We start from the raw sequence: 21618 nt of genomic DNA on the forward strand, positions 1-21618 counted from the left end.
TATTTTCATAATACCTCAATGACTGTTATGTTAGTAAAGCTCATCAAATAAAAGCTTACTCCAACGCATTCCCTAAAAAGAAAAAAAGAAAAAGGGAAGGATGTCAAGTGCTCATCTTGAAATTGCCATTTTCAGGTGCTATCTCTTTCACTAATCATGGACAATCCATGAAAGGAAGTGAAATGTTGTCAATCATGCAATGAGATTTTAGAGTATATTGCAATTAATGGTTATTGACATATTTGAATGGAAACATCTTTCTTTCTCCTTGCGCATATTTATAATTTCTAATTCTATGTGTGTTTTTTTTTTTTTTGGTTTGAAATATGACTATTTCATTAAGTACGTAAATATGAGAGGCTCGGTAAATGGGCATCATTACATAATAAGTCCACTAAAGTTTGGGGAGGGGATGAGACCCAATTCCAAGGTAAGTGATTTTTTTATGGGCTTAGAAGAACCCAATCTGCAACCATGTTGCTCTCTCAAAGCAATGGGCTATATGAAAATTTGTGAAGGCACGTAGCTTTTTCTTGCATTTGCTGATAATATGTTGAATTTCCAAACTGAACTGATCGAATCTATTAATGGCTTGGACAAGTTGTGAACTGTTTGACTCAAAGATAAGAACTTCGTGTCTTTTAGGGTAGAAAAAGTCAATGGCTTCCCATAGAGCTAGGGTTTCAGCCATAAGTGGAGAGGAAGCTCTGATCTCTTTCGCAACTCCTTCCACTAGCCTCCCTCTCGAGTCTTTGCACACACAAGCAATTGAGTTCCCCAACATCCTAGGTTCGTACGTTCCATCTAAATTGATCTTCAAGGCTCCTTTTTGTGGTGGAATCCATGGCTGAGGTGTTCCGAATTCGTGGGTTTAAGATCTGGGATTTTCATGGGTCCTCCAACTAGCACTGCAGTGAGCTTTCCATTCCTTTCGTCGGGATTTGGGTTCCACACTTCCTCCTTCGCCGGCGTCCCTCTCGTGGAGCTCCTGTCTCAGCTCCCCTCTCGTGTTGATGATCGCGTTGGTCATGAAATTTATATCTCGAATTTGGATAGACGTCTTTACGACCTTGATTAAATAGAAATGCTAATAAGGCAAGGCAGTGTTCCCAACCCTTGTAACCATAACCCTGCTCCTCGTCCCGACCCCCCACGCCCCACGCATCAGGCTAGTTAGACAAAATTTCCTTCCCTAACTGTATACCCGATGGGCATATTGATGGAGATCATCTTTAATCAAATGTAGACATTTAGCTCAATATGCATTCTTAAAATGAATAATTTAATACTACCAATATAAATATTCTGTATAATCGAACACGATGACTACTTTGTTAAAAGAGATTCCTTCAATCAATCGAACATAAAAATTTAGCCAGTCATCTTTAATTTTTTTTTAAAAATTTGTTCAATGTAGTCCCCGTATTTTTTGTAAATGTTCAACAAGTCCCTAGACTATATGAAAATAATCAATTTTATCATTTGATTAATTGAACATTTTTATATAAAACATGTACAAAAAATTTATGATCATATTAAACAAATTAAAAATTTAGAGACGACATTGCAGATTGAGTTATTTCGGGAATCATATTGAATAAATTATAAGTTTAGGGACCACATTGCACATTCAACGATCATTTATGTCATTTTCCTTATTATTTACACATTAAATCTAACTCCTATGTTAGGAAGCTTCTCTCCAGGAGGGTTGTTGGATTTTTGTTTGGTGGTCAGATTATACTAAACATTTTAGAATAACTCATATTGAGAAAAGGTTCGAATTCGAGAACACCAACTACAATTTCCCTCTTTTATATCAATTTATTTCTTGACTATCGTGCTTTCAAAGTTGCCTAAGAACTTTCATGCCATACGATTTGGGTGCATCAATGAGACAAACTTAACTCCTAAGACTCCTACCTCAGTAAAAATTTCAACATAAAAGACAAAATGGCTATAAAAAAATATTGCAAGGCGGAAAAAAAATAATGCAACGTCAGCAATATTTTTTTTTTAGCCATTTTGTCTAAGTTGGCAAAATGACCACTTTTATATATCCCCCCAATAATCTATTTATTATATTTGATCCTTTCGTTCTCTTCATTATTTCAATATCATTTTTTTAACTCCTCATCATTTAAAAAGTGGGTCTACTTTAATGCAGAAAGTTATACAAAGGAAGAAATAATTCGAGATATTGAAGAGAAGCATCTAGAATGGCTCTACCATAATGAATTTATATTTACAATACTTTATTAAGGCAAAAAAAGAAAAAAATCGAAATTTCTTAATCTAATATTTTATGCTACGTCACCAAAAGACTTGAAAAGAAAGTGGTCAAATTATTCAAACACGAAACTTTGAGGACATTGTCGTAAGCAGAGCACGATTTTCTCCCTCCTCAATTGCTTAGCATTCTTCTATTACCGGATTCGTTCGTGTGTTTCTCAGAAAAAGATACTCAAAATAAAACACAGAAATTAGGCACAAATAATCTTTAGACCTACGGAAACATCTAAAATTTATCGCAACACGCATAAAACTAAATATTCGATTGGAGAATCTCGACTTAGGAAGGGCAACATCTATGTTTCTCCCCGTTGCATATTTATAATTTACAAATTGTACATGCTGATTTCGCAGTTCATTAAGAGAATTTATATTTTCAATTTATGATTTCTTCGTGACCTCATTTGAGTAGGAATGATAATACGGTCGGACAATATTCCCAACCCCCCCGTACCCTTAACCCTTCTCCTCATACCCACCTCCATGCACAGTGCTAGCTAGATAAAATTTCCCTCGTTAAATATAGACTCGATGGACAATTTAGTGGGGATCATGTGTACACATTTAGCTTACAATGCATTCTTAAAACTAATGATTTAATAATGACAATATAAATGTTATGTAAAATCCAACACAGTGACTTCTTTGACAAAAAAGTTTCTTAAATGGAACATAAAATTTTTAGCAATGATGATAATAAGAGTATTAGAAAAAATTCGATAACTTACTCACGGTTGTAAAAAAAAAAAAGGATAGATACATAAAAATAAATATCTAAGGCTGAAAGTGGCAAAGCGAGGAGAGGCCAAGCCAAATTCCGCGCAGTCTACGTTCAAAACTTTGACTATTTAAACATTTAAAAAATTATTGACATGTTAAGCCTAACTTTTGTGTTAGGTCGGTAAATAGTGCATATATATATATTATCATGAAAGCTATTGCAAATGGAGCAATTTAGAGGTTCGCAAGTCCTTTTAGCAATTTTATCTTATTTGGCAATATTTTGCTCTCTTCACTATTTCAATATCGATTTTGTAACTCCTCATCATTTAAAAAATGTGTTTCTAATTCAATCTTAAAATTCATATAAAAGAAAATGTAATATATGAAATATGTTTGAGATATGGAAGAAAGATATCTCTAGAATGGCTCTACCAAAATAATTTTATGTTTACATTATGCGGAATCTAATATTTATACACATGTTAGTTTGCTAATTGATAGATCTAAACTACTCTAAATAATATATTGAATCAGTTCGTTGTGTATTTTTAGTTGTATTTATAACTATTATATTCTCCTCGGTCCCTCCATTTCTTTTCATTATTTTATCACCTTTTTTTTTTATCGAAATTATTTTATCACCTTATCTTGTGACTGCCCGTAATCAAATGAATATATTTTTCTCTATTTGTAGAGAATATTTTGCAATATTAAAGCTACAAAAAGTCAAATATATAGCACAAATATAGTAAAGAATATTGATAAAAATGCAACAAAGGATAATATTACTGGTGCCATCAATCATAGATATCTCATACTTATTAATTGCTTTAAACATTTTATGCAACACCGACATGTGTATATTATAACTCTTTCATATTTTTACAATTTGCCTAGTTTATATATAAATTAAATTCTTTATATGCATTATTTGTATGCCACATAGAAAATGAATGTGAGTTGTTTCTAGCGGACGATAGATTTATGAATATCAGTGGTGATATGTGTGGTATTAAAAATTAGAACTTTTGTTATGCATTTATTTAGACATATTAAATTTTCCTTAGATTTATATTTGATTATGCTCTTCACGTCTTCTACATGTCACAAGTTACGGTACTTATTTAAAGGGTAGACCACTAATTTCAGAAATTTGGTTTTATATATAGTTTGGATAGTGTATTCATACACAAATTCATTTGATAAATCACGCTTTGGACTTGCCATCATCGTCAACAAACTTTCTTCCGATGATCATTAGGATATTCAGAAATTGTCACTGTCAAGTTAAATTGCAGAAAATTAGTTGGATGAGTCCTTCAAAGCTTAGCCTGGTTAGATCCTCAATTGCGTGGGCAACAGCAAAAGAATGGAAATTCCTTTTTGAACAAGCGACTTAGACCCCCAATTTTGAAATCAAGAGCACATGTTAACCTACCTCCCTCACCTAAATGTAACCACAATTCTAATTAACTTCACCTAATCACCTGATTTAGGCAATAATCGGGGTTGGAAAAGGTCAAGGTCTCTTTCTATTTTTTATTTCCAAACTTGTCGAATGCATACCTTTAATTTGCCAAAGAGATTTAAATGATTTTAGTTGAAACATTTTAATTCAAAGTTTAGTAAAGAAAAAAAAGTGTATTACTCGAAGAAAACACTCAATTTTTACACTTAAGTTTAAGCATAAAATTCATTTTAATATTTAAATATTAATCATACCTTAATTTAACATGTTAAGTTTTTAAGATAGCTGGCAATAATATTACAAAATCTCGCACCCTTTTCAATAGAATTATACATGCAATATTCAGCAAACAAAAGGGTAGAAAATAAAGGGGCTATAAGCGGGACAAAGATAAACCAAAACTAGAATTACGATCCTTTAAAGTGCAACTTGAGTAGAGTACTTAAACATGTTGTTAATCGACTCTAGGTTAATATTGCAAGTACATGAATTTACAAATAAAGCAAGGGGATTAATACTGATAAACAAATTGTGGAAAGTTATAGTGATTGCTTCTTTCAAAATTAGTCCATTGCCTAATACTACCTCACCAAAACCTTCCCCTTATAATAACAAATTTATGGGCAAATATTTAGCAAAAGAGAGGTAGAAAATAAAGGGATTGTGAGTGGGACAAAGATAAACCAACACTAAATTTTGACCTTTAAAAGTGCAAATAAGTGAGTAGAATACTTAAATAGGCTGTTAATTGACTCTAGGTTAATATTGCAAGTACATGAATTTGCAAATAAAGCAAGGGGATTAACACTAGTAAACGAATTGTGGGAAATTATAGTGATTGCTTCTTTCAAAATTAGTCCAATGCCTAATATTCCCTCACCAAAACCTTCCCCTTATAATAAAAAATTTATTGGCAAATATTGAGCAAAAAAAGGGTAGAAAATAAAGGGTTTGTGAGTGGGACAAAGATAAACTAAAACTGGAATTTCAAGCCTTTAAAATTGCAACTAATTGAGTAGAGTACTTAGACAGGCTGTTAATCGACTCTAGGTTAATATTACAAGTATATGAATTTGCAAATAAAGGAAGGGGATTAATATGAATAAACAAATTGTGGGAAATTATAGTGATTGCTTCTTTCAAAGTTAGTCCATTGCCTAAGACTACCTCATCAAAACCTTCCCCTTATAATAACAAATTTATTGGCAAATATTTAACGAAAGAAAGGTAGAAAATAAGGGATTGTGAGTGGGACAAAGATAAACCAAAACTGGAATTTTGAGCCTTTAAAAGTACAACTAATTGAGTAGAGTACTAAAACATGTTGTTAATCGACTCTAGGTTAATATTGTAAGTACATGAATTTGCAAATAAAGCAAGGGGATTAATACTGATAAACAAATTGTGGGAAATTATAGCGATTGCTTCTTTCAAATTTAGTCCATTGCCTAATACTACCTCACCAAACCCTTCCCCTTATAATAACAAATTTATTGGCAAATATTTAACAAAAGAGGTAGAAAATAAAGGGGTTGCGACTGCGACAAAGATAAACCAAAACTGGAATTTCAAGCCTTTAAAAGTGCAACTAATTGAGTAGAGTACTTCAATAGGCTGTTAATCGACTCTAGGTTAATATTACAAGTACATGAATTTGCAAATAAAGCAAGGGGATTAACACTAATAAATGAATTGTGGGAAATTATAGTGATTTCTTTTTTCAAAATTAGTCCACTGCCTAATACTCCCTCACCAAAACCTTCCCCTCATGATACAAATTTTATCGGCAAATACTTAACAAAAGAAAGGTAGAAAATAAAGGGGTTGTGAGTGGGATAAAGATAAACCAAATCTGGAACTTCGAGCCTTTAAAAGTGCAACTAATTGAGTACAGTACTTTTTTTTTGGTCAAAGAGTACAGTACTTAAACAGGTTGTTAATCAACTCTAGGCTAATATTACAAGTACATGAATTTGCAAATAAAGGAAGGGGATTAACACTTGTGGGAAATTATAGTGATTGCTTCTTTCAAAATTAGTTGATTGCTTAATACTCCCTTACCAAAACCTTCCCCTTACAATAACAAATTTCTTGGCAAAACTGTTTGGTGCTTTTGTTTTACTGAAAATTTCACAAATAAAATGAAACCATTTCCACGGAAGTTTTCGTTTTTTGGTGATTTAAAGAAAGTGATTACCTTCTTATTAAGAAGGGAAATCGTTTTCTCTCAATTCAAACTTGTCATTCTCCATTTTGACCTCCTTTGAGTCATTCAAATACCGAAACATCATAAAACAATTTTCCTTCATATAATGAGTGCCCTAACTTGCTTTTTGCCAAAATGGAAGTTCTCCATATTTGGCAAAAAAAAATCCACAAGCTTCTTTATATGGCTTAAAACAGCTTTGCACTAAGAAGTGACAAATTTTACCAAAAAAGAGAAGATGAAATTGTGGATTTAACTCTCACGTGCAGAGAGACAGCCGACAACAAGAGAAGGAAGGAAGAACTCATCCTTCTCTCTCTCTCTCTCTCTCTCTCTCTACCCCCCTGTCTATCTCTCTATCAGTCTCTCTCCCTCTCCCTCCCTCTCTCTCTCTCTCTCTCTCGGTCCTTATTTTTGTAACCCAGAAAGCGTCACAGGAACTTGCTGTGTCTCCATCTATCCTTCTTCCATGCGTTTCCGAGGAAACGTGTAGCCAACATTCCGCTCACCTACCCTCCTCTGTTCTCTCCAAGAAAGTCCCGAGTCCATAAGAAAGCACGGAACAAGATCCACCCACAAGACGTCTCCTTCCGCATTCTGCACAACACCCGCGCAGCGGAAGGAAAAATCGTTCCTTTTTTCGCGCCGGTTAATGATAACGTGCGCCTGCGCCCGCTGCCGTGGGGCCCGCAGCCTCGCCACCGGTTCTTGAATCCCTTCCCGTCGAGCAATGCCCCACCGAACCCAGCAGCAGCAGCACATGGTTGCGCGTTCGTGCGGTCGTGTGGATTGAATGGTGGCGCTGATGGCTTCGAAGGGCGTGCTGCCCATCTGGGTCTGCGCCAAGACGGCGGCGGGGCAGCAGGTTCACGTGGGTTGCCCGGATTCCGGGGCGAGGACTTGTGGGTTCGGTCTGAATTTGAGCGCCGAGGTGGGTTCGGGGAGGCCTCGGAAATGGGAGTGCCTGAGCGCTGGGGTCTTGGCTCAGAGAGCTATCACTCCGGTTGAGGATGAGAAGCCTCAGACTTCTGGGTTGGAGTCGTCTGGGGCTATTGAGAGGACCCGGCAAGAGGAGGCCAAGGGGTTTCACAAGGACTTGAGTCTTCTTCCAAGTGAGTAGTTTTAACCTTGCATTTAGTTATGTGGTTAATGTAAGTTGGAAGCTTTTGAGATTCTATGTGGAGTGAGGGAGAGTTTATTATTAATGTCTGCTTGAAGATTAGCCTCGATTGTGTTTTGAATTGAATTAGCTTGGAGAATGCAGATTGACTTTGGGTTTTGTTACGTGATGTTTGGGGTCTTTCATTTTGGGTGTTGTTGGATCTGCTATGGTTTAACTGGTTTTGCTATGGAGAAGATGATTGAATGAATAATTGTGTGGTTCACACGGGCGATGGATGTGAAAAAGAAAGGACATGCCCGACGAAGAAGTCTTGCTTCAGAATATGTGGATGGCGTTCATGATAATTATGTTTGCCTTAATAAATGCTTACGCATTTAGTTGAAAGTTCTTGATCACAGGGAAAATGCAAGTTGTTTCAGATCAGGAATTGCATATGCCTTAGTCGGAGGGGATAACTGATGTGTGCTTTAAGAAGTAGTAGGTCTATGAGATTCTTTAGTGAACAAATTTTGGTTGTATTTGGAGTTGGCATTTATCTATGCAAACTTGATTGATTAGAGAAAAGAAAAAAAGAAAAAAAACTAGTTAGCATCCTAGTGCTGAAAAAGTTTTGCGCTTTTGAGATAGGCTATTTACGAGTTAATGGCCTTAAATGACTTTATTTCATGGGATAAAGTGTTAAAAGGGATCTAGGTTTCCTCCCAACTATCTGCAAATCTCTCCACTCCAGCAACTAATGGAGAAAAACGTAAAGAAAATCTTTTCAGATGCATATTCAAAATTCTTGGAGACCATTTATTTCTGATTGGCCAAAAATTATTGATCACTATCACTCACCAAATCCCGTTGGATGCCGTTGGAACCTAACAATATACTATCGGCTGTTATAATGTCGGTAAGTTGATATTAAGATTAATGGTTTTGATATTAAATTTCCAGCTCTCTCCTCTGTCTTTTTGACAATTTCATAAACTTGGTCACATGTATAAATGGCAGAACCATTGTCTGCGCTGGACCTTTATTCTAAATCAAATGATGGTTCAAAAGTGCGAGTTGCTTATCAGGTACAGAACCACCTTTTGCTTATTTTTCCCATTCATATTTTTAGAATGCTATATTTATGAAATATGATGTCATCAATACAGGGTGTACCCGGAGCATACAGTGAGGCTGCTGCTCTAAAAGCATACCCAAATTGTGAGACAGTTCCACGTGAAGAGTTTGAAGCTGCATTCAAGGTTTAAGATACTGCTACGGTGTATGCTCAACTGATAATTTTGCACGACCAGACCTAAATATAATTAAGTGTTTTTCTTTCAGGCAGTTGAATTGTGGCTAGTTGACAAGGCAGTCTTACCTATCGAGAACTCTGTAGGTGGAAGCATCCACCGTAACTATGACTTGCTTCTTCGTCATAGATTGCATATAGTGGGGGAGGTGCAATTACAAGTTAATCACTGTTTACTGGGTTTGCCTGGCACAAGAAAAGAGGATATTAAACGGGTTTTGAGCCACCCACAGGTCACTTATTTTCCCATTTTCACCTTCTCCTGTTCCCTGGTTCCTTAAAAAGGAAGGCTGTTTAACTTTATGACCTGCTTGTATGCAGGATATGGGTAATGATTTCCAACTGATTATGACATACTATAAAACTGTGGCCAATAGATATAATCATAAATCAATTGTGATGAAACTGTTAAACTGTCTTTTCAGCTGTAGGTATATGTGCTGTCATTACAGCTGCCTGTTTGGATCATAACCTTTTGGTTGCTGACTAGAAATAGGAGCTAGATGCCAAATCCTAGTCACTTGTTTTAAGCATCTCATGTGCTGGTATTTACTGTGATATCTATCTGATGCTACCAGCTGTATTACACATTACGTACTCTCCATGAAAATGTACATGATCCTATTAGTCTCCAATCTAACATGTAATTTATGTCTTTCAGGCTCTGGCTCAATGTGAGATGACACTAATGGCGTTAGGTGTCGTCAGAATAGGTACTGAAGACACTGCAGGAGCGGCTCAGGTAACCATGCTGAAAAGTCATGTGTCTCCTTTCGGCATCATTTTAAATTACTGATGTTGCTAAGATTTCATCACAATAATACTCCGAATAGATTGTCGCCTCAAAAGGTGTAAGAGAAGCTGGAGCTGTTGCAAGTTCAAGAGCAGCAGAGATTTATGGACTCGACATTCTTGCCGAAAAAATCCAGGTGATGCTTGTTTTACGGGAACATAGAGGAGTTTGCACTGTTCGGTGCATGCACATGCCATAGTGAATCACTTGTTTAGAATATTAGTCAATCTGTCTTCGTCTATTTGCTACAGAAACTCACTGTGATTGTGCATTTATTATTAGAAATATCCAGGATAATGATACAGCACAGTAGTTTTAATGCACCGACATTGAGATATCCTATGACATTAATGGTTTACTTTAAACCATTTCACATCCCTTATGCACAACCATCATGCATCAATCATCGGTGTATTTGTAAAACTACCATACTCTGCTCTTTTTAAATGGTGTTAGTCTTAAGTTTTGTGTAGCATGTGTTTCTTTTGCATTTGTCTTTCTCATGATCATACTTGATTGGGTTTGTTTCCACTTAACATTTATCAGGATGATGATGATAACATCACCCGTTTCCTTATACTTGCGAGAGAGCCTATCATCCCAGGAACTGACAGACCCTTTAAGGTATTACATTGCTGCAATGACATTTTGACATAATTCTCTTGATAGCACCGTCAACAATGTTTTTCTTCTTTTCTTCTCTCTCTCTCTCTCTCTTTTTCCCTTTTTACATCTTCCCATCAGACAAGCATTGTTTTCACTCTCGAAGAAGGTCCTGGTGTACTATTTAAAGCCCTTGCAGTTTTTGCTCTTAGGAACATTAATTTGACAAAGGTACGTTTTACAGTGGTTGATTTTGGCCTTTGATTGTACCACCAGCGGACATTTTTCCATTACATTCTCTAGTGAAATTTCAGATAGAGAGCCGTCCTCAGAGAAAGCGTCCATTACGGGTTGTGGATGACTCAAATAAAGGCAGTGCCAAGTGAGTGGTCTCACTGTCGACTGGTTTTCCATTACATAGTGATAATGCAATTTCTGGTTTCTGAAAGAGTAGGGTTTATCTTCTACTCTTTGGGATGCAGAGTTTATTACGCCTTTGTTATTTGACTATTTGATATTGACACATGGCAGGTACTTTGACTACCTTTTCTACATTGACTTTGAAGCGTCCATGGCAGAGCCCCGGGCCCAACTTGCCTTGGGACATCTGCAGGTTTGTTGTTTCACATCTCACTAGAGATCGGTATTTTGGAAATTTGATGTTCTTCAGAGTTTAAATTGTACTATAGTATCAATTCCTAGGAAGCAGTTCATTGTCTTATTCTTTGCCGCGCCCAATTTTTCAGTTTACTTCCCGATCTGAGGTTGTATTGAGATTCAATGATTTAGCCATAACCAGCTCTCTCACTCTTGTTTAATGTGTACGTGGAGCACCGGCAAATTCGTACTAGAAAGTACAAGAATGTAATCTTCTTTTTTTTCATTTGCCTAAATTGTTTGCAGGAATTTGCCAGTTTCCTCCGTGTCCTTGGCTGCTATCCATCAGATATTATTCCATGGAGTGATTCTTTGAGCACCTGAATGCAGATTCACATTCTGAACATAAAACCCACTTTTTGTTGCCAACTCTACCTCTCCATCTGCGCACATCTATACCCCAGAAGCAGGGGTTGAAAGATGGCATTTGCCTTTCTTATATAGAGTTATTGTTGGTAGGAGCTTTCCTTGTTAGGATCGTTCTTCATTAATTCTTTGATCCTCTTCATGGTGGCAAGTTTCGCGTTATCAAGATCTGCAGGCATCACTGAAAGGCCTGAGATTAAATCATTCTTCTGGGCCTCATCAGGTATCATGTCTATTGTTTAGATGCGAACAAACTTGCATCATCTAGCGACGCCACCACCATTAGTCCATGCCTTTTCTTAAGCTCTATTGATTCTGACTACTGCATTATTCAAGCAGTTCATTTGTGGAAGACTGGGTTGAAGCGACTCGGCAAGAATGTGTTTATTGTACTCTTTAATTTACCAAATAAAGAAAAGATGGACTCTTTCTTCAGTTCTTGAAAATCTGGTGCATCTATTGTTTGCATTGCCAACGTAAAAATTATGAATATGAGCTGCTCTACATGATTAAAAATAGGTCATTGCTGAATGGCAGCTGAAAAGCTAAAACATTGCAGGATTTGCTGCACACCAGTGTGCTCTTGCATGTGATTATTTCATCAACAGAGCTACTGGTTCCTTCTTGAATTTAACAGACATGTTGAACCATATGGAGAGATCCTGTTATACAATCGTTCATATTGAACAATGGAAACACACTGCTACAAAGAAATGGAAATTGCTTATGACCAAAGTTGAGATCGAGAATTATGGCAAAACTAAATCTGCTCTTTCTCTCGTACATATATAACCAACATCTTAGGGCGAATTTGGGGGGTTTTGTTAGTTCTTCAAAACGTGAGGCCCTCTGGGTGGAAAAATTAGCAAATTGTAGCAAATTTCTCTATCTTGGTTCACTGTATCATTCAAGACAACCATCTGTGTTGGAATTTTATGTCTTGCCCAACATCAATCGAGTTGTTAGTCAGGTGTGTTTTCACATTATCCTTTGAAGTAAAATTTGTCATGAGAGCAAAAATTTGAGATTTTTTTTCTTAATGAGATAAACATGGCACCCCGAAAGCATCATTTTGGATACTTTTTGGAGATCGAAATTGATATTGAAATTAGTAGGATAATTATGACATGATTGTATCGGTTTTGAGATATTGGTAGTATAGCTGTATGAGTAGTTTTTCTTGGAAGCTTCATAAAGCCAGATCAAATGTCACTTGTTTAAATTAGAAACACAAGACAATTTTGAGAATTTGATTTGTCTGGGCTTTTGCTTTTTCTCGGTAATTTCCGCTCTCCAACGCGCTCTATTCACGTTGCCTAACTTTCCGTGCAAATTCCAAACGTTGCGTGTCGTTTTCCTTTCCCTCCCCTTTCGTTTTTCTTGGTCAACAACGTTGCATCGCATCGCCATCGCTTCACTCCTTTCGAGAGTCCAGATGTTGCTGCTGCATTTTTAACCGTCTTGATCCTCAAACACTGCTAAACCTCAAACGTTTAACTTCCACGTTCTGTTCTCAGCTGAACCGAACCCAGGTACGGCATTCATCAGCGAATGAACTGCAGCAATTCTTGTCAATGATTCTATCCAAATTCATCTTTTTGGGCTCTCTCTCTCTCTCTCTCTCTCTCTCTCTCTCTCTCTCAAGGTGAGGCAAGATAACTGTTCGGCATAATGCCAGTGCCAGCAGCCGAAGCTGGACTGCGCGATGAAGGAGCGCGCGGTGCCGTGTTTCGGTAACGGCGAGCTTGGGATGGTTGTTCCCGTCTTCTTGGCCGCCGTCTTCTTGCTCTGCTCCGGAATTCCAGGTAACCGACGTAACCGACACTTCAGCCCGTGAGGAATTCAAGAAAACAGGGGAGGGTTTGGGATTTTCGTTAACTGGGTCTCTTTCTTCTTGGTTATCTTGAATTGGTTCTGCAGCTGGGTCGTCGCCTCTTGCCGTGCAAATTAAGCGAACCCGAGGCCCGAGGGACGAACCCTTTGTGGGGTTGAACATAGGCACGGAGGTTTCGAATCTTGTTTCCCCGGAAGCTCTGGTGTCGTTTCTGCAAGTGCAGAAGATCGCCCACGTGCGCCTCTACGATGCGAACCCGGACATTCTCACCGCTCTGGCTCGCAGTAAAATTCGGGTAATCATCAGTGTTCCCAATAACCAGATTCTTGCAATCGGGTCGTCGAATGCCACGGCTGTTGCTTGGATTAGCCGAAACGTTCTTGCTTACTACCCGAAAACCCTAATAACAGGCATTGCAGTTGGGGATGAGGTCTTGACCACAGTACCCTCCTACGCTCCCATTCTTGTGCCTGCAATCGAATTCCTTTACAGTGCTTTGGTAGCTGCAAATTTGCATAATGAAATTAAGATTTCGACCCCACATGCCGCGTCTCTGATTCTTGACACGTTCCCGCCTTCTCAAGCTTTCTTTAACCAGAGCCTTAGTTCTGTGATAGTCCCTCTGTTGCGGTTCTTGTCTAGGACCGGCTCGCCATTGATGATGAATTTGTACCCTTACTATGTGTTCATGGAGAATAAAGGTGTAGTTCCTCTTGCAAATTCGCTCTTCCGGCCAATAGCTCCATCCAAAGAAATGGTTGATCCCAACACTTTGCTTCATTATACTAATGTGCTCGATGCGATGATTGACGCTGCCTATTATTCGATGAAGAATTTTAACTTTACGGATGTCAAAGTTCTCGTGACTGAGACAGGATGGCCTTCGAAGGGTGATTCAAAGGAGCCCTATGCAACCATTGATTATGCTGATACTTACAATTCAAATTTGATTAAACATGTTCTTGATAAAAGTGGTACTCCTCTGCATCCGGAGCTCACGTCCAATGTGTACATATATGAGTTGTTCAATGAGGATCTTAGATCACCTCCACTATCTGAAGCCAGTTGGGGGTTGTTCAATGGGGACTTGACACCGGCTTACTTGCTGCACGTATCAGACACCGGGGGCTTTTTGGCCAATGATACAACCAACCAGACGTACTGTATTGCAATGGGTGGTGTAGATTCAAGGACATTACAAGCAGCACTGGATTGGGCATGTGGTCCTGGGCAGGCAAATTGCACAGAGATTCAGCCAGGAGAGAATTGTTTTAAGCCAAACAATGTGAAAAGCCATGCTTCGTATGCATTTGATAGTTATTACCAGAAGGAAGGGAAAGTTGCTGGGTCTTGTGATTTCAAGGGTGCTGCTATGATCACCACTACTGACCCCGGTAGGCATTCTTCTTTCTTTTTGCATGTTGCTTTCTTGAACTGCATGGATATTGGATTTGTGTCATGCCCCTGCTTGGCCATGCCTGTAAGGGGCTATGACTTCATTGGTGAATGTGTGGAATGCTTTTCCCTATGAGCAAGAGTACAACTTGTCTTAGTAAGAAGTATGACTAAATTGGATGAATCTTTTCTTCTCAAACTTGAGCCCTAAGAGTGCACATCCTGTTGCTAGTCAATGTAACTAAAGGGTTTGTGAAGAAGTAGTAGTTCTTGAAGTTGGCATTAGGACTTCCTTGTGAATGCACCTTTCGTAAGCTCTAATCATTGAATTGGATTGGTCTTAGGATAATAGACTAGTGAGTGCTATTGGTCAACCAAACTTCTTGATCTGTCATTTAACCGTTTACCTAGGCCACACGATGATTCATATCTTCCTTATCTGGGTTGAGCTGGAATACTCCTAAGTGACCATAAACTTAGTAGAGATGCCTCATTTCCTGTGCGATGCTTCTAATTACAAAATTAGCATTCGCAAGATTTTAATAAGAAATATTATTTTCCTGTTTGTATCATGTTCTGTGGTTCTGAAAGTTTTGAGCCCATCTGATGATTTTATTGTTTCATTCAGGTCATGGAGACTGTATCTTTCCTGGAAGGTGAGAAAGGCCATTTCTTCAGTACTTTCTTTTCTCGTGTTTATACTATCTTGTGTTGGTAAATCTCATTCTCCCCACATATTGCATCATGCATGTGCTCATTGGCCATGTTAAAACTTAGAAGATTGCTCGATTAGAATCCTTCTTGACGTTCTCATTACCGGGTAATGCCTAACTTTGGGTGCAGCAAGGAAAGCAACAACACAGGGCAGACAAATTCCACCGACTCAAGTGGTGCAGCCAACAAATTAGGGCTCAACACCTCAAGAAGTGGAGGGATAGGTGCATTGGTGAGGGCATTTCAACTTCTTCTAGCCACACGTTTCTCCCTTTTCTTTTCGATTCCTATGTTGATGCCACGCTAGGTTACAGACCGATGATCATGGATCTTTGGTTGGATGAGATTCATTCATTTGTTATTTTCCCCTGATTCAGATCAGATTTTTTCAAACATCTGCCCCCAATTTCACGAAAAGTTAGGACAGAAATAGGTTGTAGATGCGTGTTTGAGGATTCTGACTCTTCCTTCTGTGTACATTTATGTAACAAGTTTGTTCTTCTAAAGTTTGCAATTTCGGGGCATCTTTCCTCTGACTCGCCAAGGCCGTTTTTTATTTTTTTTTTTTTTTCTTGATGCTCTTTTCCTTTTGGTTCTGTTTCCTGAATTTTGCACTGCCTCTTTTCTTTCAAGTCGAATCATAACGGGAAAGATGACCTCTGATTGTCATGCGATGCATGGCTCGAGGAATTACTGCTCGAGAATATAAAATTGATTAAACTCAAAAGCTCAAAAGCATGGAACAACATATGGAAATATGATGATTATACAAAGAGGCCTGCAATTTTAGTTTCATTTAGGCCGGTGGCAAAATGGCAAAAATATGGAAGATACATACCAAGAGACTCAAGGAAATGAAAGTTAGTTTTCCAAACAAAATTAAGAAAAAATTATAAAATAACTAAAAATATAAGAGACTGAAGTTTGATTGCTGCTCACGTCACCTAATGGTGGAGACAGTCCCTACTCCCCACCCTTGAGAAAAATAAGAAGAAAGCGAGGGACAGTGGGATCCAACCGGGAACAACATACCTTTCGTATATTCTAAATTACTTTGTTTTTCTTTGTTCTTTTTGGGAATCGTTCTAAGTCTAATATAAAGAAGTCAATTGATGTAGATCCAGCAGAAAGACCTTACTGTATTTGACTGGAGGAATTCAACTCGTTTCATGAATGAAATGGTAACAATTAACCCATAAAAATGAAGGTACTATGGGACTCTGTGTGTGTTTGATATGGTTGGGAACCGAGAGAGCATGTATTGGACCGTCCTTGGCTTGTAATGGGTATGGACCACTGCATGGTGTCTAAACAGCAGATTCCATTTCTAGCTGATTATTTATTTAGAGCTGTTGGGCTTGGGTTCAACAAGGCCAAGTAAGGTGGCTTGACTTGGTGAAGCTCTGAAGCTGTCAAGAACAATGAACACATCTAACAGCGCTCTTCTCCTTGCTCGTCTTCTTTCTACTGTCGTCGTTTCCATGAGTACTGTCGACCATGACATTGCCAGAGAAATTGATTGGAATAACTTTCGTCATTGATCAAGTGGCGGGAAACTTATGGTCGACAAAGATGATGATGATGAGCACTGCTCGTTTAAAAGTTGGCATAGTTGTGGAAGTTTCTTTGGCAGGTAAGCTGAAAATTTTGACAAGGGAGGTAATGTGAATGGTAGTGCAGGCTATGGTGGAGCCGGAGGTGGAGTTGGTGGCAGCAGCGGAAGAGGAGATAGCGGTGGAGGAAATGGCGCATATGGCCATGGAGAAGATTATGGAGGAGGGGCAGGGGCAGGTGAGGGTAGTAGAAATGGAAGAAAAGGCAAGGGTGGTGGAGGTGGAGAAGTTGGCTCTGATGGAGGCTTTGGCCATGGAAGTGGGTTTGGTGCTGGTGGTGCTATTGGAAGTGGAATCGGCAGTGGCGGTGGCAGTGGCGGTGGACATGGCGGTGGTGGAGATGGAGCATATTGCAGCAGTGGCTCTGGCGAAGGATTTGGTCAAGGAAGTGGCTTTGGCGCTGAATTTGCTTCAGGAGCTAATGGAGGGGGAGCTGGTGGTGGAGGAGGTGATTTGGGGGCAGTGGTGTTGGGGGCGGAGGTGGGAGTGGTTTCGGTGGAGGCTTTGGCAAGGGAGGATTCACTGGTGTTGCTGGAGGAGGTGGCGGTGGTGGAGGAGGAGGTGGGGGTGGCAGCGGCAGCAGACAGGGGGATATTCAGGGGAGGGATATGGCCATGGGAAGGCAGTGGTTCCAGAGCAGGTGGAGGCGGAGGCATGGGTGAGTTCAACGGTGGCAAAGGCGGTGATTCATCTGCTAAAGGGCTGACAACTGGGGGAAGTAATGGTATTAGAATTGGGTTTGGCATGGTCATTGGGATTGGATTTGGAAGGGGGGGCGGGGACGGAGCCAAACGTAGCAGCGACGGGAAACACTAAAAGTTCCCATCTGTATATCCACATCAAGACCAAGAAAGTTTCTACCATATTCTTCTGTTTGGTGATGCAAAGACAAGCATCACTCCTATCAATTTCAAGTGCCAGTGCAAATGCAGAAGGCAAATGAGTGATGTAGGAATGAGAACTAATAGGTCAATTACACATCTTGTGTCTTTCTAATTGCGAAGGTATTCCGAACATTGAATGAGCTAAAAAGAACAATGGCAGGGCCTAGATCTAGCCTCGAATATTTGGGCAAACATATTCACAAATTTGCGTAATTATTACACAAATTACTATGTACGATGACTAGTGAAAATTTCTGGGTCACCGAACATTATGGAACTTATAATCTGCACAGTTCTTACAAGGGATGAAATGCTTGAAAAATGAGTACACCTCAGTCAGGAGCACTTAGACTTTTGGCCACTGTGGACTCACCACCTGCACAGGCCAATAAATAATCTCACCACCAAAAACACATCAAGTAGATGCATATATCAACTCAAAATTCATTGTCATCGTAGAAATCGGATAAGATGAAGGACAAACCAATTTTTAAGACCACTCAAGGAAGAAAAGGGAATCGGATGGCCAATAAAGAAGTTTAGTACATAATGGTCGAAAGCAGGGTGTCAATGTATTCTTCATGGCAAGGAGAATGCATATAGTGGAAGGATATGAGACCGGGACATCCACTGTGTTCCAGTCTTTTAAACTTCAGAAGATGCATTCCCTCAACATTTGCGCAGAAATGGGAAAAATTGTAGCAGAATAGGAGCTAACCTCGAGAGTACTGAACACCAGACGCATTCGGCTAGCAACTACCGATGGCTCTTCTGAACGGCCCATCACAGCCATCTGCTCCATTTGAAGAGTTTTCACCGGAAGCCTTAATTTAATCATACAGTTCAACAGGTATCAACATTAGAATCTAAAAGTAAAACGTGGTATGCGAGGACAAGTAGTTTCATTCTAGAATCTTTTGTCACTATGAGAAGGCTTGCATTCAGAAATCAATAATAATGATACGAAGAAAGCAAAAGCTCACCATGCCATTCCCCTAATATAATATGCATTTGCTATGAGAGCACAGAATCCTTTCCACTGGCGTAGTATTTCTTCCGACACTGGTGGGGTAGATGACCATCTAACAACTGTCGGTTGTGGCGTGCACAAGATGGTAATGAATATAATGCTCAACCAAAATATGCACTCATCAATCTGCAGATAATGAACATCAGTGGACATCTTAAAACAGTCAAATGCATTGATATTGGAAAGGGAATAAACTAAGAACAGTATCATTATAGATTAAAGAGCCCAAAAGTCACCGAGAACACTGGTATGCCATGAAGCTTACAGGTTCTAATCATTAATTACCTCCTCAGAGATGATCTTAGATTTTAAAGTGGTGTTTCCACCATAAGCTTGCATTGCTTCAATCTCAACACCAGATTCCTTCATATCAGTAAGTTCATCCCTCAATCCTTTGTCAGTGCAGCCAAGTGCGTATGCATTTACCCCAGCACTGATGAACTCCTGATACAGGGAAAAGGTTTTGACTTACAAAAGACAACAACTCAAGCTCACTCATGAGAGATCAGCAAAATGCTAAATATACTTTTAAGTTGTCACCTCCTCCACGATCAACAGCATTCTTGTACCGCCTAAAGAGACTGATAGCTATGTTTCGGGATGAACGATATTCATCATCAAACGAACTGGAGTCGCCCAGTCGGCACTATAGCATTGCAGAATTGCACAACCTTCAGCACCAGAAAGAACTAGATCGAGATATTACAAAAAAAATTGGAACTCGGGATAAAGAACATGCATACTAGCCATTTTTTTGAAGCCACATGATGAAGGGTCTGCAGTTGAGTGCGGCCTTTGTCGGAAAATGAAGAATTCAAAACGTTACTAGTACTCCTCACAGGAACAAAAACTGCACTTTTAGTGGAGCAAATCACATGGCTAGCTCCGCATGAAACAGTCTCATGCAGAACCAGATTCTTTGGAAGTGCCTGGTAATTGCTAACACTGCCCGTTACAGTAAGCATGGTTGTACCATGATAATTCTTCATTCAGCATACCATCCCAAAACAAATGACTGTAAACCTGACAAGATTAACAAAACCAACATGTTGAGCACTTTCAATGATCAACAAAACCAAAGTTCAGCAACATGGACAGATAAAGGACTTGACTTTCTCCATGCCCAGAAAATCTACAAATCCATAATTCAATTTACCAACATAATTGGAAATTGCCCTGACCTATCAAAAATTGGCAATCAAGAATTCAAAAATGAAAGGAAAGGAAAATTCGGCCCATGGAAACAAAAGGAAGCCATTCACATCATTAGAAATTGGCTTATAGAAACTCCAACGCTTCTTATATCCTCTGTTTTCTCTGTTCAACACCAGAATTGAAGTGAAGATAAACTAGAAAACAAGGCTGAAACTTCACACTCTTACGTTTCTCCCGCCAAAATTTTCATCTAAAAACAACATGGAACCAAGCATAAGCACGTACAAGCTCGCCCCCCTAATCGACAACCCCTTTCGATTGCTCGCCTTGACTCGACTCGGAAACACATCATTCACAGCAAAACCAATCAAACAAACGGGAATTCAGTAAACAGAACGAATTGCGGAAACTCGAGACGACCCATCACCCAAAAACGCGAATCCGCGAAGGGGAAAAGCAGAGCAGCAGGGTCATTTGCATCTAGAAACAACATAGAACCGATTGCATCAGCACTTCCAAACTGGCCCCCCAATCAACAACGCCTTTCGATTGCTTGCCTTGACACACAAACACGTCATTCACAGCAAAAGCAATCAAACAAACGAGAACCCAGTAAAAAGAACCCAATGAACCGCAAAACTCGAGACGACCCATCACCCAAAAACGCGAATCCGCGACGGGAAAAGCAGAGCAGCAGGGTCATTTGCATCTAGAAACAACATAGAACCGATTGCATCAGCACCTCCAAGCTCACCCCCCTTATCGACAACCTCTTTCGATTGCTCGCCTCGACGCAAAAAAACACATCGTTCACAGCAAAACCAATCAAACAAACGAGAACCCAGTAACCAGAACCCAATAAACCGCGAAACTCGAGACGACCCATCACCCGAAAACGCGAATCCGGGGAAAAGCAGAGCAGCAGGGGTCACGCACCTCGTCAGGAACGAGACGAGCTCATCGCACGGGAAATGCTAAGAGAGAGGAACTCTGTTTTCCCCCGCGAGCAGCGGCATGCATCATCCAAGTCGAGATAAGAAGAGAATTCGAAGCAGGGGATGGACCCAATAGGCATCAAAGATCTTTGGGGGCGGGGCAAGGAATCTGTTCTCGGCCACCAGTTATTTGCATGGCTCTGGAGATTCCGGTTGGATTCTCTCCCTCGAATTCTCGGACTTTTTGTCCTGGCGAATTTCGGCCGCCATGAAAATTAACGTGCGGGGGTTGTCTCTCGTTTGGTTTTTTTTTTTGTCCTCTTCTTGGTTCTGCAGCTTTGGGAGAGAGGGAAACGGCGCCGTGCTGTGCAAAAAGCAGTCCAATTTTTATTTCATAGTTAGGTGGAGATAATCATGATGAGAAAAATGGGGTATTTTGTTGATGTTCCTAAAATCTTATTAGGCAAAGGTGGAAATCCGATGTGCAAAAGTAGGGTAGAAAAAATGGTGGATAAACCATGGTTTTTTTCTTCATCGAA

At 39.4% G+C, this 21618-nt stretch overlaps 4 protein-coding genes across 7 annotated transcripts; 3 read left to right on the forward strand and 1 right to left on the reverse strand.

Moving 5' to 3' along the window:
- The first annotated feature begins 7029 nt into the window (after positions 1 to 7029).
- LOC104445701 (arogenate dehydratase/prephenate dehydratase 1, chloroplastic) lies at positions 7030 to 11965 on the forward strand. Of its 2 annotated transcripts, XM_010059613.3 has the most exons (11): positions 7035 to 7801; positions 8809 to 8876; positions 8958 to 9050; positions 9133 to 9333; positions 9762 to 9842; positions 9934 to 10029; positions 10440 to 10517; positions 10638 to 10727; positions 10811 to 10878; positions 11028 to 11109; positions 11400 to 11965. In XM_010059613.3, the coding sequence occupies exons 1-11, from the start codon at positions 7483 to 7485 to the stop codon at positions 11475 to 11477; spliced, it is 1254 nt and encodes a 417-aa protein (XP_010057915.2). In that variant the 5' UTR covers positions 7035 to 7482; the 3' UTR covers positions 11478 to 11965. The 2 variants fall into 2 exon arrangements, 1 of the variants encoding a protein (XP_010057915.2); XR_005551484.1 differs by lacking the exon at positions 10638 to 10727 and having other exon boundaries at positions 7030 to 7801; positions 10741 to 10878.
- Positions 11966 to 12840: 875 nt separating this feature from the next.
- On the forward strand, positions 12841 to 15986 carry LOC104445700 (glucan endo-1,3-beta-glucosidase 1). The gene is made up of 5 exons (XM_010059612.3): positions 12841 to 13051; positions 13165 to 13324; positions 13440 to 14747; positions 15377 to 15404; positions 15592 to 15986. The coding sequence occupies exons 2-5, from the start codon at positions 13225 to 13227 to the stop codon at positions 15767 to 15769; spliced, it is 1614 nt and encodes a 537-aa protein (XP_010057914.1). The 5' UTR covers positions 12841 to 13051; positions 13165 to 13224; the 3' UTR covers positions 15770 to 15986.
- A 973-nt stretch (positions 15987 to 16959) lies between these two features.
- Positions 16960 to 17891, forward strand: LOC120294073 (glycine-rich cell wall structural protein 2-like). Its single transcript, XM_039313965.1, has 2 exons — positions 16960 to 17095; positions 17143 to 17891. The coding sequence occupies exons 1-2, from the start codon at positions 16960 to 16962 to the stop codon at positions 17889 to 17891; spliced, it is 885 nt and encodes a 294-aa protein (XP_039169899.1).
- Positions 17892 to 18006: 115 nt separating this feature from the next.
- On the reverse strand, positions 18007 to 21335 carry LOC104431075. 3 transcript variants are annotated; one of them, XM_039312158.1, is made up of 7 exons: positions 21081 to 21335; positions 19737 to 20012; positions 19516 to 19635; positions 19275 to 19433; positions 18943 to 19115; positions 18678 to 18783; positions 18007 to 18335 (listed from the first exon to the last, which is right to left on the reverse strand). In XM_039312158.1, exons 2-7 carry the CDS (start codon positions 19737 to 19739, stop codon positions 18306 to 18308), a joined length of 591 nt encoding a protein of 196 aa, XP_039168092.1. In that variant the 5' UTR covers positions 19740 to 20012; positions 21081 to 21335; the 3' UTR covers positions 18007 to 18305. The 3 variants fall into 3 exon arrangements, with proteins under 3 accessions (XP_039168092.1, XP_039168093.1, XP_010042064.2); XM_039312159.1 differs by having other exon boundaries at positions 19530 to 19635; positions 19733 to 20012; positions 21081 to 21334; XM_010043762.3 differs by having other exon boundaries at positions 19733 to 20012; positions 21081 to 21334.
- Between the last annotated feature and the right edge of the window lie 283 nt (positions 21336 to 21618).

The sequence above is a fragment of the Eucalyptus grandis genome, chromosome 5 (genome assembly GCF_016545825.1).
Source record: "Eucalyptus grandis isolate ANBG69807.140 chromosome 5, ASM1654582v1, whole genome shotgun sequence".
NCBI classification, from domain to species: domain Eukaryota; kingdom Viridiplantae; phylum Streptophyta; class Magnoliopsida; order Myrtales; family Myrtaceae; genus Eucalyptus; species Eucalyptus grandis.

Excerpts from the sequence above, each read along its gene's own strand:
- LOC120294073 (XM_039313965.1), top strand. The coding sequence starts at position 16,960 with ATGACATTGCCAGAGAAATTGATTGGAATAACTTTCGTCATTGATCAA. Across the intron at positions 17,096-17,142 it reads TGTGGAAGTTTCTTTGGCAG|GCTATGGTGGAGCCGGAGGT; the intron begins GTAAGCTGAAAA and ends ATGGTAGTGCAG.
- LOC104445701 (XM_010059613.3), top strand. The coding sequence starts at position 7,483 with ATGGTGGCGCTGATGGCTTCGAAGGGCGTGCTGCCCATCTGGGTCTGC. Across the intron at positions 8,877-8,957 it reads AAGTGCGAGTTGCTTATCAG|GGTGTACCCGGAGCATACAG; the intron begins GTACAGAACCAC and ends TCATCAATACAG. Across the intron at positions 9,334-9,761 it reads GGGTTTTGAGCCACCCACAG|GCTCTGGCTCAATGTGAGAT; the intron begins GTCACTTATTTT and ends TATGTCTTTCAG.
- LOC104431075 (XM_010043762.3), bottom strand. The coding sequence starts at position 19,978 with ATGAAGAATTATCATGGTACAACCATGCTTACTGTAACGGGCAGTGTT. Across the intron at positions 19,636-19,732 it reads TGGCTTCAAAAAAATGGCTA|TGCCGACTGGGCGACTCCAG; the intron begins GTATGCATGTTC and ends GCAATGCTATAG. Across the intron at positions 18,784-18,942 it reads TATATTAGGGGAATGGCATG|GCTTCCGGTGAAAACTCTTC; the intron begins GTGAGCTTTTGC and ends GATTAAATTAAG.
- LOC104445700 (XM_010059612.3), top strand. The coding sequence starts at position 13,225 with ATGAAGGAGCGCGCGGTGCCGTGTTTCGGTAACGGCGAGCTTGGGATG. Across the intron at positions 14,748-15,376 it reads GATCACCACTACTGACCCCG|GTCATGGAGACTGTATCTTT; the intron begins GTAGGCATTCTT and ends TGTTTCATTCAG. Across the intron at positions 15,405-15,591 it reads GACTGTATCTTTCCTGGAAG|CAAGGAAAGCAACAACACAG; the intron begins GTGAGAAAGGCC and ends CTTTGGGTGCAG.